Source organism: Callospermophilus lateralis, chromosome 13, assembly GCF_048772815.1.
Source record: "Callospermophilus lateralis isolate mCalLat2 chromosome 13, mCalLat2.hap1, whole genome shotgun sequence".
In the NCBI taxonomy this organism is placed as follows: domain Eukaryota; kingdom Metazoa; phylum Chordata; class Mammalia; order Rodentia; family Sciuridae; genus Callospermophilus; species Callospermophilus lateralis.
The window spans coordinates 37,812,432-37,826,299 of record NC_135317.1 but is presented as its reverse complement, the minus strand read 5'-3'; the positions used below and the strand labels follow the sequence as shown (position 1 = coordinate 37,826,299).

General features: G+C 33.0%; 1 protein-coding gene across 1 annotated transcript in view; it reads left to right on the top strand.

The window, feature by feature from the left end:
- The window catches only part of Stam (signal transducing adaptor molecule), a 67,514-nt gene extending 53,978 nt beyond the window's left edge, over nt 1-13,536 (top strand). Inside the window, exons 10-14 of the mRNA XM_076831662.1 lie at nt 1,206-1,293; nt 2,206-2,260; nt 2,794-2,947; nt 5,196-5,371; nt 10,546-13,536. Of these exons, the coding sequence (XP_076687777.1) occupies nt 1,206-1,293; nt 2,206-2,260; nt 2,794-2,947; nt 5,196-5,371; nt 10,546-10,768 (696 nt within the window). The 3' untranslated portion in view covers nt 10,769-13,536. The remainder of the gene's footprint in view (nt 1-1,205; nt 1,294-2,205; nt 2,261-2,793; nt 2,948-5,195; nt 5,372-10,545) is intronic.
- Nucleotides 13,537-13,868: the final 332 nt, after the last annotated feature.

Below are 13,868 nucleotides of genomic sequence, written 5' to 3'. Positions count from 1 at the left end.
ATTTTGACTCATATTAATAGTAATCATTAACTCATACAGATGAATTTAATACTTGGAGCATTGTCAGTTTATATACATAATTTTATTGTGAGGAAATTTGATATAGTCATCAGTAGATGACTTTCAGTTATATTACACTAGGATAAAAATTTGTAGGGGTGGGGCCCCGTTTGTGGCTCAGTGGTAGAGCACTTGCCTAGCATGCATGAGCCACTGGGTTCGATCTTCAGCACCACATAAAAATAAAAATTAATAAAATAAAGGTATTGTGTCCATCTACAACTAAAAAAAAATCAGAAAAATTTGTAGGGGAAATTGAGTGGAAATCTGATGAGTTCAAAGAGAAAAATAAACAATTTGAAATTCCTAACAAAGACTGGTTTTATTTATTTATTTTTATTTTTTTGTGGTGCTGGGGATCTAATCTAGAGCTTCATAGGCAAAACACTTTAGCCCTGAGCCACATCCCCAACCCTAGACTGTTTTTTAAATGCATATATATAAAAGCAGAACTGTTTTATTTAAGATGCCAATATTTAATGACCTGGCAGTCATATCTTTTGTATTATTTTAAACTTGAGAAAAATGAAAAGTCATCTCTAAAAGATGTAAATGTATTTATAGATAGTTTAGAATTCTTTTAGAGGAGACAGGAGCACAAAATTTGAAAAGTGTTCCTTTAGAGAAATGATGAAGACTGAACTAACAAAAAAGAATCAGGAATAAATATTGTCAGGGGGAAAAAAGTAAAAAAAGGAAAACGCAAAATAAATCCTTAGAGCTCTACTTACAAGAACAGCTGTAATAGAGCTGAGTGAAGTATTCATGACTTGAGTTGTTAGTCATAACAACCATCTTGAGAGGAATATTATACCTGCCCTGTGTCTAAGCTGCAGCAGCTACAAAGCAAAGTGAAATCCTCTATCATGATATAAAAGATTGAAGAACTCACACATTGAAGTTTAAATGTGGTTCTTTTCTTCTAGTTTTATAGAATATCTGTTAAAATACATAGGGATAACATTCAACTGTTTGACTACACATGGTATTAAAGATAATATATGGGATAATAAAACATAAAAGCAAAATTGAAGTTTCTATAATTAATGATGAAAGTTTTATGTCCCTTATCTAGTTAAATAAGTGAAAACATAATGTTTCATAAAGTTCAGTTGTTTTTTATATTAACTACTTAATTCTTGTAGGATAAAATGGACCAGTTGCTGCAGATGTTGCAAAGTACTGACCCCAGTGATAATCAACCAGATCTACCAGAGCTACTTCATCTAGAAGGTAAACCTGTTTTCAGTTTACCTTGCAAAGAGAATAATTAGAGGTTCTATCTATTGTTCTGTTATAGACTTTTTTTTTTTTAAAGACTTTTTTTTTCTTTTCTTTTTGGTATTGGGGATTGAATCCAGAGGCGCTCAACTACTGAGCCACATTGCCAGCCCTTTCTTATATTTTATTTAGAGACAGGGTCTCACTGAGTTGCTTAGGGCCTTACTAAGTTGCTGAGGCTATCCTTGAACTCACCATCCTCCTGCCTAAGCCTCCTGAGCTGCTGGGATTACAGGTGTACACCACCTTCCCTGGCACTGTTATAGAATGGTTTTTAAGAATGATTTTAAACAAAGCATTTCTCAGTCTTCCTTGACCCAGTCTTACTGTTTTTTTGGTGTGGTACTAGGGATTGAACCTACGGGTGCTCTACCAATGAGCTACTGAGCTGCATCCCCAGCTCTATGTATGTATGAATTTTTATTTTGAGAAAATAAAAAAAGTCTTTCTAAGTTTTTGTAGCAGGCCTCAAACTTTCAGTCTTCCCGTCTCAGGCTTCCTGGGTCACTGGGATTGCAGGCTTATGCCACTGTACCTTGCTTTACTCTGACTCTATAAAATGCAGTTTAAACCTTGGGTAGAGTTTGAATTCTCATACCTTTTTAATCCAAATTAAACTTTTAATTCAATATTCTAGAATTTTATGAAATGAAAAAATTCTTAATTTTGAGATTAGTATTATAGATTAAGTTGTCACTGTCATATTCTGAGAAAATGAATTTTGGATTCTGTTGACTAACATTAATTAATATAAAGTTTATTGCTCTAAATTAAATCTTTTATTATTAAAGTTTTATAATTATGTATCAATGGTTCAGTTTCTTTTATTGCATTTTCTTATTTCTTCAAATCTTGTTATATTAGCAATGTGTCACCAGATGGGACCTCTCATTGATGAAAAGCTGGAAGATATTGATAGGTAAAAGAATATGGACTATATCTGTATTGTGTATATTTGTCCTTAAAACTGTCTCTATAAACTTCAGAGTGAGCTCTATTTGCTTTCACAGGAACCACTCCTTATTCAGTTTCTTTCAACTAGATGTGGGGAATTGGACTCATTTGCCCTTTTTAAAAGTGAGGATTTAATTGAGTCTCCCTATATTCTTTTTTTTTTTTTTTAACAAATAAGATTTAAGTAGCCTAGTACAGTCATCTTTGCTAAAGTGGCATTACCAGAGCCCACAAATGATCCATTTATTAATAATTGGGGAAATCTTAAGTATTTCAGAGTACTGTCAATTGTAATAAACTGTATTTCCCCTCAGCACAGTACCTAAATCTTAAGCAGTTTTGCTTGCCTCAGCACTAAAATACAAGATAATTTTACCTAGGTTGAATCTTTAATAATGTCTACCAAAATTAATTTTTGCTATTTTGATATGTCATAGTTTAGAATATTTTATCATTTAAGTAAGCAGTTATGTTTCAAATTATTGTGTAATGTTTCAGGAAACATTCAGAACTCTCAGAACTTAATGTTAAAGTGATGGAGGCACTTTCGCTGTATACTAAATTAATGAATGAAGATCCCATGTATTCCATGTATGCAAAATTACAGAATCAGCAGTATTATATGCAGTCATCTGGTGTTTCTGGTTCTCAGGTATGCTTTTAAAAGTTCAAGAATATTGTTTTAACTTCTCTAATGCATTTGAAATTGCTGTAATAGCTGTATTTTTATAAAGTATGAAATTTTCTAAAAGTAATGTTTAGAATGAGAATAAAGTTTAATACAATTTTTTACTCGATGAATGCAATTTATAATATATTAAATATACCAGTAGTTGTATTGCTCTTATATAGCAATAGGCAGCAGAATCAGCCATCAATCTTTTTATTTTACTTTATTTTAAATAGTTATTTTGGTTCTACTCTAGACCATTGAATAACAATCTTTAAAGTTGAGGACCTAATATCTATATATTTTTAAACTTTGTATATAATGATTTGGTTAAGAACTGTAGTTTTATCAAATCGAGCCAAATTTTTAATTATTACTAAGTTCTTCTGAATATCTACTGTTTTTATTTTACAATGACCTGATTATGCAAAGTGTTCTTATCACAAAAATAATAAAGAGAGTACCAGGGAACTTTTGGATTGTTGGATGTTCATAGCATAGGTTATGGTAATGGTTTCACAAGTATGTACTTATCGCCAAACTCCTCAAACTGGGTACACTACATATGTACAGCCTTTTGTATGTGTTATCTCAATATTGTATTTTTTTTAAAAACCCACAAATTAAAATATACCATTTTCAGAGATGGGAAAATTCTCTTAAATATCTAATGACTTTTAGTAATACTTAAAAACGGAAAACTTAAATGCAGTGGGAAAAATGGAATTGAAAAACTGTTAACCAACAAAATGTAATATTTTCCTATGTTTTTTAAAAGCTGCTTAAATAGGGAATTCCCCCCCCCCTTTTTTTTTTACATAAAATGCATATATTGCAATGTAGACCCTTTTTTTTCTCTTTTCATCTGAAGCAACTGTTTAAGAGCCCCTTTTCCATAAATTCAGCAATTTCCAGGTATAAGGAATAATCAGCCAGATTCTCTTTTGTTTACAAAGATTTATTACAAACTTTGTTCAGATTTTTTTTTTTTTTTTTAATGGGCCATTTTCCCTGAGATGAGGGTCTAGCACTACCTGGAACTAACAGCCAAGCCCTAGAAACATAAGGCTAGATGATATCTTCTCAAGGGAATTCAGTTTGAGTCAGGCAAAAAAAAAAAAAAAAAAAAAAAGCAAACATTCATGCAAAGAAAAAAGTAAAATAGTTATATGAGCTGGTAGAGCTATGTTTATAATGAAGACCTTTTGGATTCTGATATGGTATGTGTTGTGGTTTAACAGAAGTCCAGGATGATTATTGTCCTTGCCTCTTGATGATTGTCATATTGATTTAACACATAGTAACAATATTCTTAATACATTTATTTATTTTTATGTGGTGCTGAGAATGGAACCCAGTGCCTCTTCTGTGCTAGGTGAGCACTCCACCACTGATCCACAACCCCAGCCCACATAGTAACAATTTTATTACAAAGACAGAAGTTGTCTTTTAAAAGTGAATGCTATAGAAAATTAATAATACCATGTTTAAGACTTTTGATATTTAAAAACTTCAATCTCTTTAGACTAAAAACAGTACAGTTTTTTAGATATAGGAGTAAGCAAATGAATCCAGCCTGCCTCCTGTTTTTGTTGTTGTTTGTTGGTTTGTTGTTTTTTAGATAACTTTTATTGGAACATAGCTATTCTCGTTGTCTATTGCTACATCCTATATCTGTAGATTGTAGTTGTTGTGACAGAGGCTATATGACCTACAATCCTAAAATATTTGCTACCTGGCCCTTTATAAGGAAACATGCTGACCCCTGCTTTAGAAAGTCAACTTACTCACCTTTGCTTTATAAAGTTAAGTTGCTCTAGGTTCAATAAATTGCAGTTTAGGAAATTTATATTATAAATAGAGTTTATGGCATTGTAGTCTCCTAAAATGTGCCTCCTAAATGTCATTTTGGATTCCATATTATCACACAGAATATTAAGTATATTTAATAGAAACATTATTTTAGTATAAAGTTTCAAGGTAATTTCCTTTAATGCTTCTGTATTGCAATAAATAATAGTTCAGGTAATATTTAAAAACAAAAATCCTCAGCTTCCACATCACTAAAAAGTGTTTTTTATAAAATGCTTGTTGACAGAAGTAAGTTTTTAAAAAATGATTCCTGAGAAATAGTATGTGTTCTTTTTGTAGCTGAGTGCCTCTTCAGAAAATGTTTGGAATGTGTGTGAAGGTTTTACGATCAAGTATGTTTTCTCAATAACCATCCTAGGTATATCCAGGGCCTCATCAAAGTGGTGCTTACCTGGTTGCAGGGAATGCCCAGATGAGTCATCTCCAGAGCTACAGTCTTCCTCCAGAGCAACTGTCTTCTCTCAGCCAAGGAGCAGTTCCACCATCTGCAAACCCGGCCCTTTCTAGTCAGCACACTCAGGCTTCTTACTCAAAGTAATTTGATATATTGACTATTACTTGTGATTTTGCTGTTAAAATTCTTTAATTGCCTCCAGTCATCAGTAAGCATAGATCTGAATAAGAAATCTCAGGTAGAGGTCATCAGTGTTGCCAGACAGCCCCATTTGTGGTGTTGAGTGGATTTTATAGGAACCCCTTTGATACTACAATATCAGCTACAAGCCAGTCCATTGACTGAATAACTCACTCAACTTCTGTATTTGGGGGGTAGTTTTGTATTTTTTGTATTCTTATAAGTGGGATATTTTTGTGATTTTGAGTCTATGATGATATTTGATAATTTATTTAAAGAAACTAATTTGTAACTATAATTTATCATTTTTCCACAAATTTTATGTAAAATCTAAATTCTGTTATTGTTTTGGAGTATACATCCTGGGCTATCTCTTTAAGTAAGAAAATATTTCCTTATTTTTGTATTATATTGGAATTTGATTTTCATTAAAGAGGGTACAACATTTGAAAAGAAAAGATGAAAAAATTATTTGCCTCGGTGGTTCTTGAGGCAGATAGCTAACTGATTATGCGATGACAGAGACCCAGTTCTTTTGGCATTTACTTGTATTCTCTGTCATGTAGTTAAATCATTATGAATTTTTTAAATATTTTATGTGTGTGTTTGCTTTATTGGGAATCTAAGCAGAATTCTTTCCCTTGAAACAAACTTTAAGATAGTTTACTAGCATGTATTCTACAAGTCATGATATCCTGACTTGTGTAACAGACATTTCTAGGTGACCCAGGCATAATTTCTAGAAATCTTTCCATCAGTGTCTGTAGATACTCTGTAATACCCTCATTATTGTAATATTCATCCTCAAAGAGTCACATGTTGGAGAAGCTTGGGAATTTTAAGGAATTATCCTATTGTCATGTCTAGTATTCCAGAGTCATTTAAGGTCATGGGGAGGCTTAACATGGGATGTTTAGTGTCTGCCAGGCACTCTGTTTTATGTTTTACATAAATTGATTCATTTGCTTCTTGTAATAACGTAGGGGGGAAGCTATACTAGTATTTTCCATTTATAAAATGGGAAACTGAGACGGGGAGAGGGGTCTAAGGTTCTACTTAACTTCAATTCAAAGCAAGGCCTTCTGGCTCCAGAGCTTAACACACATGGCCTCTATACTGTGATAGTGCAATATTGTGGTTCCTATTGGTATAAAAAATTTGACTTACTGTAATATAAGTATATATCACAGTGTAATGGACTGATAATAAGTGATGCATATAGCAAACTGGCACATACTAAACATTCCATTAATATTAGCTTTTACTGTATTCATTCTAACTATATACTTCCTTATTTTCAATTTAAATTTTCCCTGTCTACCCAGTAGCCTGGGACAAACTCTGCATTTCACCCAATATTTCTTTTATGTCTGCTCAGCACTTTTCCCTATCATAATACCCAACATAAAATTATTTGCTAATTTCCTAAGTAACTCTTCCCTATTAATATCATCATATCTTGCAATTAAACACTATAGAATTTCTTGCCTAATCTACATGGTTCTTTGGCTTCTAATCTTGCTTCTGTAAATTTATCTATCCTATTTCCATTTAAAAGTTCTTTATGCGCTTTCTCAGTATTAAGAGTTAAGCTGCTTAGTGTGCTCCTAGGACTACATGTTCTTCAATCCTTGTCAGTATCTCCAGGTGTACCTTCAATCAGTTAGTATCAGGGTAATTCCCAGCACACATCGGGCCTTTCACACTTTCCATCTTTGCTATACCATGCGTACCATTCCATTCCATTCCAGCATTATCTTTACTCTTGTTAGAACATCTTTCTTACTTTTTTCTCCCTCTTCTGATCTGGAATAACACAACTTGAGTTATTTTCTTGGAAAACTTATTCACCTCTTTAAACAACTAAAGAACTGTGCATATATCTTTATTTATAACTTATGTTGTGATAAACTACATATTTTTATATGTTTGCTTCTGCTAAATAGGAAGCGTTTTGAAATTAAGAAACTCTAAGTAATGTTTGTATGTCAGATGTCTGCCATACATACACTGATTTGTCCCTGAACCTCAGTTTAGCAGAAGCAAATTAAAAAAAATAAACAAGCTTTGCTGCCTTATAAAGTCATTTACTATCACTTTAAAATTCTACCATCTCTACAAGTAACTTTTGAGAACTGAATCAGTGCTACCTTCTCCAATGAATAATAAGATAGCCCAAGAATGACAGAAGTCTGAAAAACTGAACTCTGAAACCAAAATTATCTGTAGAAGAATTTTTAAAAAGTCTTTTTAGATGTGTACTGAAGATCAGGAAAAACAAAGAAACAAACCCTGCCTGTCAAAAACAACAAAAATTCTCATTGGCCTTAATTTGCAACTAGAAAACTCAAGGCAAATATGCAGCACACTTCAAGCAAGTAGACTTCTAACCCTGACTCTCACTTATTCCAATTTTGTTATATTACATTTGCTATGCTATCAGTTTTCTTATTTCTATACTGAAACACTAGGAAAACACATTTTTGTGTGTATACTTATGTATATATGTATATGTGCATGTATATGTATATATATGGTACATTTATACATAGATTCTTAAATTGCCTCAAAGTTTTATGAAACCCTTATAAGGATAAAGAAATACATCTCACTGGCTTAATATAGCACCTGAAATTGTCATCATTAACACTTAAACATTTATTTTTCAAATATTTAGCAGGTTCTTCTATAGTATAAAAACTGTGTCCTGTGCAGTGTGACTGTAAAAGATGAAAGAGACTCAGTTCCAGTTCTTAAGATATTATAGTTTAGTAGGGATACATACTATCAGAGAATATACAAAAGGAAACTGTCAGAGAATATACAATGATAGTTATACATTCAGGGTCCTCTGATGGAACACAGGAGGAACCATGCCAGAAAAGTGGGAAATCAAGGAATGTATCCTAGTGAAAATGAAGGTAAGCTAAGAATTAACTAGAGAATAAACAAATGAGCCCAGCCAAGAAGGCAGCTAAATGTTTCAATGACATGTTCTACAAAAAACACCCGTTGAACATGTACTCCTTCAGAGATGGCATTAATAGCTATACTAAAAATTGATAGGGTCAGACTCTGTATTAACAGTTTCACATACGGGGTATAGTCAGATCTGAATAGGTAATGGTATAGTTGATAAATGTGGTGGGGTGGTATTTAGGTGGTCTCTTTTATTCTGTGTATTTTTAGGAAAGTAGAGAAATGAAACAATCAGTCTTTCGTTATCAGTAGTCCATTGGAATTATTCTTGTCAGGAACACCGATGATTTCCAGATCATGGGGTCAATTTTGTTTTTGTACCTAATTTTACAGTTTATTATTTCTTTTTTTTTTTGAAATACTATTATAGTTGGTCATGACCATAATGACCATTATTTTTCTTTTATTCACTGCTACTACTGCTCAGTTTCCTTGGCCTTGCTCCTGTTTATCTTATCTTTCAGATGTGTGGGGCTGACCAGATGGACTGCTTTTTTCTCTGCCGCACTCTATAGGTTAGCTCATTCAGCTCTGTGACTCTAAGCACCATGTATATTCTTGATGACACTCAAATGTTTTTTCTACTCTTAATCTTTCCACTGGACTCTAGACTTGAATATCTGACTGCTTAACGTATCATGTTTTCTTGTATATTTTCTAGACCTCTCACTTCAAAACCATTCTTGGTTCTTCTCCTCTTCAGTGAATGGCCATTCTGCCATTTATTTTTACTAAGTATAAAATCTCAGGCATTCCCAGTTACTTTGTCCATTATTATATTTTGATGGCATGATCTTCAAAATATGTGAATGCCCTTTTCTTCCATCTCCACCCTGGCTTTGACTGCCTGTCAGCTCTCACCTGGAAAAATCTAATAGCCTCCACTGTTCTTGCTTCTGTCCTAGTTTCAGGGTGAATCTAAGTGATATTACATCACCCTTCTGCTCAAAACCAACCAATGTCTCTCCATCTCATGTTATAAGCCAGAATCTTTGTGGCCTTCAAGGTACTATATATGCTATAGCCCCTCAATTCTGCTATCATATATCACTCTTACCTGTGCTCACTTGGCCATAGGCCTCTTGACCTCCTTGCTCTTCCTTGAACATGTGTGGTGTTTTCTTTCCTCAAAGGCTTCTTTCCTGTATGCCTGAAACAAACTGTTCCTTGATAATTGATATGGCTCCTTCCCTTCCTTTATTTTAGGTCTTTGTTTAAATACTTCTGTTTTTGTCAGCTTTGTGTCATTGTGACCAAAAGATCTGACAAAACAACACAGAGAAGGAAAAGTTTATTTTGGATCATGATTTCAGAGGTCTCAATCCATAGATAGCCAACTCTATAGTTCTTGGTCCCAGGTGAGGCCGAACATCATGACAGAAGGGCATGGCAACACGGAAGCAGAGAGGGAACCCTGCTCACCAGGGACAAAACATAAGCCCCAAAGGCAAGCCCCAGTGACCTACCTCCTGCAGTCACACCACACTTGCCTATAGTTACCACCCAGTTAATCCATATCAGTGGAGTAATCCACTGACCAGGTCACAACTCTCATAATCTAATCATTTACCTCAAGACATTCTTGCATTGTCTCAAACAGAAAAGGCACCACATATCCAAACCATAACAATTGCTCTATCTGAAAGACCTCCCTCTACCACCATACAGAAACTAGAATCACTTGCTTCAGGACTTTGAGTCCTACTAATAGACTCTCTTCTTTCTCACAGCACTTATAACCCATTGGCTTCTCCTGCTAGAGTGGAAGCTTCATGATGGTAGTGATTTATTTTTATTCTGCAGCATCCCAGTGTCTCAAATAATAATGTCTGACATCTGTGTCAAATGTTTAAACAGTTATCAAAAGAATTTAAATGGGGGGCTGGGGTTGTGGCTCAGCGGTAGAGTGCTCACCTAGCAAGTACGAGGTCCTGGATTCGATCCTCAGCACCGCGTATAAATAAGTAAGTAAGTAAATAAATAAACATACAGATGAATGAACAAATAAATAAATAAAGGCATTGTGTCCAAGTGCAACTAAAAAAAGAAAAAGAATTTAGATGAATGAGTGTTTAACAGATAACAGGCTTTACTGTTATCTCTTAATGGCTATATTTTGGTAGATAGCTAATTGGATGTTTTTCTCCCTCCACAGTGCAATGGTTCAAGGAAATACATATCCCAACCAGGCTTCAATATATAGTCCTCCTCCCACTGCTACTGCTGCAACTGCTGATGTCACTATATACCAGAATGCAGGAACTAATATGTCCCAGATGCCAAACTATAATTTAACATCGTCAACCCTGACTCAACCGGGAGGCAACCAACAGCCTCCTCAGCCACAGCAACCATATTCTCAGAAGGCTCTGCTATAGGACCCAGTGTTCCTCTTTGTGGCAGATATCTGCTAAAGGCCACTGACAATGTTACGAGATTCGTTAATTCTTAAGATTTGTTTATCTTCAGCTTATAGGAATCTATCTTGGTCAACAAGTTCAAATATTCAAGAAGGTAGAACTCTCTTCAATTTGCACTGACTTTTTAGAGGGTCACCCTCCGCCAGAGAAATGAAACTACTTAACAATATTTGATTCCTTTCATAATATGAAGAATTGATACAAGATTATATGTCTTGTAAAATTACCTGGTCTGCAAAATGTCAAACTTAACAAAAACTGTTGTGGCAAATGTTATGTGTATATATTGATATGTAACTCTATTAGTGGCCATTTGAATCACAATGGTGATCATGTGAATATATTTAACACTGTGTTAAATTAATTTACACTGCTATTTTATTTTAATCATGAACAACTACCTTGTTTCCTAATGTTTTGTGTAAATTTAAGATATTTACACTGTCCTTTTAAACTGCAAGAGAACAAAGTTGTAGCATATTTACGTGAAGGCATTGTTGTCTGTGTTTCAGTTTCACATTAAACTGAACCTTCCTTTTCCTAATTGTGATCTAAACTTGTGTAAATTATGTCTTTCTGTAGCCTCTGCATACTACTGGCTGTCATCACACCAGCGTACAGTAGCTAAATTTTTGGTGCAGTTATAGCAAATGATGATGTTCCCTTTTAGACTTTTACTTTTTGGCATGATATTTCAGATATGTGGGACCCTGAGACAAAATTAAGTAGGATTACATTCTTTACATCTTATTTTTAAAGAAATAATGTTGTTTTACTTTTCCTAGTTGAAGATAGTAATTAGGTTTCTAAGCTGTATACTGTGTTTATTGGTGGCAGTGACACCAAAGATAGAGGCAATGAATAGAATTTTTTTAACTGGAAAGAAAACACTACATTTTCAAAGTCTCTTGTAATTATTTCAGATACAAACAAAGTTTGATTCACCTGTCTTACCCCACTGCTAGACTTTTAAATATGTCTTTAACATATTGTATCCTTGAATTCATCATTAAAATGGATATAAGTAGCTGTTTCAAAGTAATTTTATATTCCTGGCTTTGCTTCACAGTTTATGTATTTATTATTACCTTTAAAACTGGAGTTTTTAGTTTTCTTCTGTCTTTTAAAGTTCTAATGAGTGATTTTGGCTTTGTATTTGGGAGTATTTTTGAATGTATTCATACGAGGAATGTTTCCACTGACATTTTAATCTTAAATATTTAAAACTTCACTGGTTTTACAATACTATAATTTAACAATATTATTTAAATACCTGTTGAGTTGAGTACATTTAATGAATTAACAGGTTTCATACTATAAGTGCAAATTGGATTTGTACTAAACTATTGCAATCAGGTAACTTGTTTGATTGCTTATTGTCAAATGACTCCATCATTGGCAGATAATCTTAATGATGATTAATTCTACAGGTTCCTATTTAAAGCATCATATTCAACTTAAATGTTTCACTTGGTAGTGTGTTTGTGTTTAGAGTGTGTTGCTCTCAAATAATAATTTTCAGTTTTCAATTCCGACTTCACACTTTAACTATTTTTTATAAGTTGCTTTTGATAAACTTTGTTAAACAGATGATAATCTTTTTCATTTCAATTTGAATATTATGTTTTTCTGATAAACTTTTCCCCACGTCATTGTATTTTTCTTTCTTTTGATGAATTCCTGTTTAAAACTGTATTCTTTTCCCATTTTAATTTTGATATCTTTTATGTTACAAAATCAGTTAAGTATTCTCTATCCTTTTTTGTCCTATAAAAGTCAAAGAATGATGAAATGAAAAAAATACCCTATTTCAATGTATATATTATTTTTTACCTATTAGTTATCAGGCTTAGGGAGATTTAAATGATGAGGACTTAAAACATACTATATTTGTTTGTGCCTTTCATTTATTAAGAATTAAAATATCAGGTAAAAACAATTTCAATGAAATGAAACGCTAGCTTTTCCATCTTTGAAATGACATGACAGAGGTGGAAATAGGAAGGGACCAGCTAGGATCACAAATGATTTTGTTTTGAGACCTTTGCGTTTTGCAAAATTTCTAGAAATCTTTATTACTAGCAGTTTTTATTTTAAAGGGGTAGAATTATTTATAAAATGAACTAATTTTAATGTAAACTTCTGTGAAGCAAATTTTATTTTTCGGTTTATCTCTTTTATAAAGTTTGAGATTTATTTCCACCAAAGTAACAACTAAGTGGAAAAATCCAATTCAGTTACTATGTAGCATTAATAGCCAACAGACCCTATGGCTAATTGGATATGATAATATATCAATACCTAAAACCTACTAGGAGTTATTTGGTAATACATCCTTAATATGATGCAGTCTTTTCCAACTTTGTGGTCTTCCTTTACTATGCTCTCTCGCTTCTCAGTGAGGGACCATCTTATGTGCCTAGAGATGCACTTCATCTTAAATGCTTCTGGAACTTCTTTTCTATACCTCTTAGTTTTTGTATTTAAAATTGTTAATAGACCATTAACTACCATTCATTTCTGGTAGATATGAGTTTTATATGTGACAGTCTAATTGAGCTTGAAAGTATCTTTTGTTCAAGGCTTCGTTTGTATAAGACAAATCATTGCCCTGTCTGCTAAATTATGCAACTATAAAAGTTATAGAAATTATTTTCCAAAATGAGGTTTATTGGTATAATTGGTCAAATTTTTATCAAATATACATTAAAATCACTATTTTCTTCTTCTCTATTTCCTTGTTTTGCTTACCAGTTATACTAATAACCATAAGTTCTTGTATCATTTTAAATATTAATACCAAAACTGTAGTTTAAAATTTTCACTCTAGTGTCCTTTCCCAATTTTTTTTTGTTTTGTTTTGCTTTTTGGTTTCAGGTTTTTATTTATTTGTTGTTGTTGACTAACTGTTTATATCCCTTAGATCTTACATTCAATTATCTTTTATTTTAGAAGAGGAATTACTATATTGGTCCTTTGAAATATCTAATAGTATGAAGGGTGCTTTTCCCAACAATTTTTTTGTATTGAGAATTTTTAGACCTACCAATAGATTTGA